General features: G+C 65.3%; 1 protein-coding gene across 2 annotated transcripts; it reads right to left on the bottom strand.

Moving 5' to 3' along the window:
* Window positions 1-421: 421 nt before the first annotated feature.
* On the bottom strand, window positions 422-4,266 carry UPK3B (uroplakin 3B). Of its 2 annotated transcripts, XM_069486393.1 has the most exons (6): window positions 4,103-4,266; window positions 3,778-3,927; window positions 3,269-3,494; window positions 2,100-2,179; window positions 1,172-1,301; window positions 497-708 (listed from the first exon to the last, which is right to left on the bottom strand). In XM_069486393.1, the coding sequence occupies exons 1-6, from the start codon at window positions 4,191-4,193 to the stop codon at window positions 549-551; spliced, it is 837 nt and encodes a 278-aa protein (XP_069342494.1). In that variant the 5' UTR covers window positions 4,194-4,266; the 3' UTR covers window positions 497-548. The 2 variants fall into 2 exon arrangements, with proteins under 2 accessions (XP_069342493.1, XP_069342494.1); XM_069486392.1 differs by lacking the exon at window positions 2,100-2,179 and having other exon boundaries at window positions 422-708.
* Window positions 4,267-5,264: the final 998 nt, after the last annotated feature.

The raw sequence follows: 5,264 nt of genomic DNA, 5'->3' as shown, positions 1-5,264 counted from the left end.
TGAAGCCCCATGGCTAACACTGTGTGGCATACAGCAGGTGCTCAATAAATGCTTGTGAAGTGAGTGGATAAGCGCGTGAGCCATCCGTGTGCACGAGGGGGTTGGAAGTGGTGGCCAGAATCGGTAGCAGATGGTCAAAATGTGCATCTGCACCATCTGACCTTCCGGCAGGCCGGTCCCCCTCATGAGGGGCTGTGCCAGGGACAGAGGGTGGCTCAGGCCTCATATGTCCCATCACGAGCCAGCACCCTGCACCGGGCAGAGCAAGTCCTCGGCAGGCCTCCTCCTGGGGTCTGGAAGCTTCTGTCCACTGCTCCAGCCTTGCTTGCAGGTCAGGCAGAGCAGAGATGGGGACGGCCCTCCCCAAAACTCTCCCGAATGGCAACTTACAGGTGCTGGACAGGGAGAGAAACGGCCAAGCCAGAAGTAGGGCTGCTAAGAGGGGGTTGGGGCGGGTCCAGGCAGGACAGGGCTGTGCTGGGGAGAGAGGCACAGGCCTGGGGGACGTGGGCGCAGGGCAGGGAATGAGTGCTGTGTCCTGGGCCAGGCTAGGGGCTGAGGCTGGGGAGGGGGTCCAGGCCAGGCTCGCAGCCCACGGGCAGGGTAGCGGCCTCGCTGGGCGGGATGTGGTGCGTCATGTAGCGCTTCCCCATGAAGGAGCCGATCCGCAGCTGCTCGGGGGCCTCCTCGGGCCACCACAGGCTGGAGCTGGACAGGGAGAGGAAGAGGAGGTGTATGTCCCTGCCAGGTGGGGAAGCTGCCAGGTCAAGGCTGGCTGCCCTTCCCAGCTGCCTCACCTGCAGCCTCTGATCCCACCTTCTTCCCTTCTAGAACCAACTGGAGGCCCGCCTCCTCCAGGTGGCCACCCTGATTACCCTGGTGTCAGGTCACGAACTCTCTAGAGGGCCCATGGGGAGAAGACAAGGCCTGGGAGGAGAAGGGCCCTGGCTGAGGACACATCGAGGACAGGCTGGATTGAGGCGGCTCCTCCCTGAACCTGCCCTCAGCGGGGCTGTGGGACCACCTCACTGACCCCCGAGGGGAGACACAGTCCCTGGGAAGGGCACCGCCCAGCTCTAATGGCAGCGTGAGTGGAGGGCTTCCAGGCTGGGGCCTGGGAGAGGGAAGGCGCTCTGTGTCGGCAAGGGGCTCTGGGGGTGTCGCCACTCACAAGCGAACGGAGGAGGCTGCCAGGAAGGCCAAGAGCAGGAGGCCGGCCAGAGAAGAGAGGACGGAGGTGATGACGATCATGCCGCCACTTCGCCGTCCTGGCCACGTGTCGATGGAGCCTGGGGCCTTCCCTGCACACACAGTGGCTGCTGGGAGGCTGCCCCTGGACCCCAAGGCCGGCTGTCACCTCCTGCCCTCCCCACCCACGCTCATACCTCAAGGCCTGGCTGATTCGTGTCCCCAGACAGGCCCCTGAACCCGCTCATCTGTCCGTCTCAGGACGGCACAGCGTCTGTGCTCTGCCGGCCTGGGCCACCCTCGGCTGCCTCGGGTCTCGCCTTCTAGGCTGTTCCCACCATGCGCCCACCCACCCGCTGCCGGCACGTGGCAGGCAGGGTGCTGCAGGCCTCAGGGCTGAGCGGGGCAGCGCCCAGCTCCCTGGAGCCCAGCAGTCAAGGCCTTCGATGACAAGACCCCCACCCCACACCCCTGGTCTGTCTCCCAGGCAACCCCCACACCCGATACTCCGGCCTTTGTAAGTGCAGTTTCCTCGGCCTGGTGACTCGTGCTCACCTCTCTCCTCACAGAAGCCTCCAGAACCGCTGTCCTCCCAGCCAGCCCGGACCCTGACTCTGGCCTCCATGCCCTTCTCCTCCCACCCAGCAGGGGCTGGCACGGGCCTGGTCCCCCGTGGGAGGGCCCACGTGTTTCTGCCCGGGACAGGACACCCGAGGCTTGGCGAGCACTGGGGATGGGTGGAGCCGGTGCCCCTGGCGATGGGGCTGACCCAGTGGCCCACCCCAGCACCAGGCTCTGTTAGGGGTTGGACACCGAGCAGAGGAGGGCCAGCCACGCATGACGGTTGTGCAGAGAGAAGCAGGTGAGTCCGCGGCCCATGGAAGCCAGGGCGCCCCTCCCCCCAGCGCTACCTTGGTGGAGCGTGATGTGGTCCGACCACCTGGTCTGGGCCTTGGGTGAGCCCCTGGTATCCATCACGAGGAACTTCACGCTGGAGGCAGGAGGCGGTCGGGGAGGTGGGGTGAGGCTCAGACACTCAACTAGGTGCCCCCACCCCTGCGGCCAGGCCCCAGAGAAGGACCTGCCAGTCCTGCTCTGAGACCCTCTGAGACCCCTCCCGCCAGGTGACCTGCACCAGCAGCCCCCGTCCACCCTGGCAGTCCCTCTCCAGACACTCAGTCTGGGCTGGGCACGCTGGTTTAGTGGCCCCTGTTACTAAATGTCACATACGGAATGAGCAGGGTGAGGCAGCCCTGCGGGGCACGTGGCACTCGGGGTGCCCCAGGCCTCCCAGACAAGCAGCACTGGCCCAGAGGGGTCTTTGAGACCACGGAAGGAGAGTGAGGGCCCCGATGGGGAAGGACACTGGCAAAGGCCAGTAGGGGGTTGGCGGGGCACGGAGGGAGGCAGGGCCCCGCACCAAGAGCGTGGGAGGCGGGAGCCCTGGGAGGTCTGAGCACAGTGAGGGACGCAGCAGGCTGGGTGGGGCGGGGCTGGAGCAGAGCCAGGGCTCGGCGTAGGAGGGGAGAGGGACGGAGGGTGGGTGAGAGGGCAGAGGGGGCTGGGGCTCTGAGGTTCCAGCCACACCCACCCTGCATTCTTGCTTCCCCTAGGCCCTGTCACCCTGAGGACGCCTGCCCTCCTCCGTGGCCGGACAGTTGTGATCGGGACACTGGGAGACACCTGCTTTCCCCTCCCGGCTCCACCCCGACCTTGACAGGCCACTTGGCACTCTGTGCCTCAGTTTCTCCATCTGTAAAAGTGACGGGAGCCATCTCTCCTGCTCTCTGCCTCACACCCCCTGGACTGGGTCTGAACCCAGCCCCCAGGCCATTTCCTGCCCTGACTGCAGCCTTAAGCCCCCTCCCACCTTGACTAAGTCCCCACCTGTCCAGGTGCCCCCTCCTCCTGGGCCCTGGGCCCCCACTGGGATGGGCGCTGTTGCCCACACTGCAAGGAAGGAGCCTGCGCTTGCTCCGCTGACCCTGGGAAGATGCCGGGGCAGGGGGTGCAGCCCGGGTCCCAGAGCCCCCTCCCACCGTGCACAGCCCACTCCCAGGGCCCTGGAGGGACGACCCACCGGTACGGTCCAGGGCTGGGGAGGGGGGCGTTGCAGTAGAGCGGCTGGTGGCAGCCATGGTCATTGCCCACCCGCAGCAGGGGGAGACCTCCACTGCCCCCCACGGGGTCCTCACAGGGCAGCTGGTCCAGGGACAGGGGCAGCGTCATGTAGTAGCCGTCAGTCAGCAGCTGTGAGGAGGCCGGGATCTCGGCCAGGGTCTGCGGGTTCTGGAAGCCTCTGGAGGCTGCAGGACGGAGGAGCAGATAGATGGGGATGTCGGGGGGAGAGAGGGGCCTTGTCATGCCGACCGGGGACCTGTGTTTGCCACCCTCCAGCCCAGACCCCCAGAGACAGTCCAGACACAAATCAGACTTGGTCACCCTCTAAGAGCCCCGTCGGGTTGGAGCCCAATCCACACCCACCCAGCAGCCCCCAGCAGGCCTAAAACGGCAGGTTCTAGTGAGGGACTCTCGGGCCACCGCGCCCCTCGGCCCCCATACTCACCAGGCCCTAAAGCAGCCCCTTACCATTGCTGAGGGCCACCACCAGCCACACGGTGTCTCCGGCACCGGCATGTCCATCGAGGACACAGCGAGGCTGCTCCAGGGAGAAGGTGGTGGCCGTGATCTTCCCTTCCAGGTCCCAGGCTGTCACCTGCGGCGTGTAGGGGATCAGATCTGTGGGCACAGGGCACAAGGGTGAGCGGTGGGGGCCTTGGAGACAGGCATAGGGGCCGGCCGCTGCCTCTGCGGCTGTCTCCCCCAGTGGCAGGGGGGAGGGCTCCCACCCACTCCAGGGGGTGCCCGAGTCCCTTGGGTCTGGCCAGGCACATCCACCCTGGACCCCACTCACCCAGGCTCAGGCTGGGCCCAAGACGGCTCAGCACCGAGAGGATGAGGAGCAGCACTGGCCCCAGGGGAGGCTGCCTCTGGAGGAGCCCCATGCCACCAGCCTGTACCCCAGAGGTCAGGGGCTGGTCTGCGCCCGGGGCTGCACCCCACCCCCAGCCTGGAGGAGCTGGTTAGTCAGGCTGCCAGCTGGAAAGACCTGTAAACGCTCCCCGACCTTCCCCTCCACCCTCCCTGCGATCCACAGGGAGGGGGCTGGGTGGGCTCTGGTGTGGGGCAGGCCCGTGCCTGGCTCCACCGCCAGAGCCAGGGCTGAGGGAGAGTGGCCACTGGACCCTCAGATGCCCACCAAGCCACCCAAGGTCCAACGTCTGGATTGGGGTCCTCCCAGCCTCCCAGCCCCAGGGAGGAGGCCCAGCCTCTAGAAACACAGGCTCAGGGCCACATGCCTGAGATTCCTGCCCCCCAGGTGCCAGGAGCCTCCCCCTGGCCTTCCCTCCCCACCCAGGGCAGCCCCACCCCGCCAGCTCCAGCCCTGCTGGCCCTGCCCCCACCAGGCCACAGCCTCCCAGCTCACAGCCTGCTCCCCTGTACAGAGGAAGACTGTGGACTCAGAGGAAGGACTGCAGAGCCCCTGAGAGCTGACCGGCCTTCCACGCACACTATCACTGCGGAGTACGTGGACTTTTGAGATATAACTCACACACCATGAAATTCACAGCTCGGTGGATTTTAGTACATCCTTGTGCAACCATCACCACTAATTCAGCCTTCCCATCCCCCCCAAAGGAAGCCCTGCACCCAGTACAATCACTCCCATCCCCTGCACCCCTCAGCAGCTGCAATCTACTGTCTCCATGGGGCCATTTCCTAGAAAGGAATCACACGATGAAGCTTTCGTGTCTGGGCTTTTACTCAGCACGTGTTCAAGGTGCGTCCATGCCGTGGCTTGTCAGTGCTTCATTCTCCTTAACGCCTGAGTAACGTTCCACCCTGTGGACAGACCACACTTTTGAGCCATCAGCCCACAGATATTTGGGTGGTTTCCACCTTTGGGCTATGATGAATGATGTCGCCAGGAGCACCCGTGTACAGGTTTGTGTGTGGACAAGTTTCCAGCTCTCTTGGGTGCATGCCTAGCCGTGGAGCTGCTGAGTCACAGGCTA

Source organism: Eulemur rufifrons, chromosome 14 (assembly GCF_041146395.1).
Source record: "Eulemur rufifrons isolate Redbay chromosome 14, OSU_ERuf_1, whole genome shotgun sequence".
Taxonomy (NCBI): domain Eukaryota; kingdom Metazoa; phylum Chordata; class Mammalia; order Primates; family Lemuridae; genus Eulemur; species Eulemur rufifrons.
Note: the sequence above shows the minus strand (reverse complement) of the source record. Positions and strands in the feature narration are given on the sequence as shown.

What these genes read in the sequence shown, in the direction of transcription:
- UPK3B (XM_069486392.1), bottom strand. Translation starts at nt 4,193, where the DNA reads ATGGGGCTCCTCCAGAGGCAGCCTCCCCTGGGGCCAGTGCTGCTCCTC. An exon ending in GGTGGTGGCCCTCAGCAATG is followed by an intron (nt 3,495 to 3,777) that starts GTAAGGGGCTGC and finishes TCCGTCCTGCAG; the next exon opens with CCTCCAGAGGCTTCCAGAAC. An exon ending in CCCAGCCCTGGACCGTACCG is followed by an intron (nt 1,302 to 3,268) that starts GTGGGTCGTCCC and finishes CTGTGTGTGCAG; the next exon opens with GGAAGGCCCCAGGCTCCATC.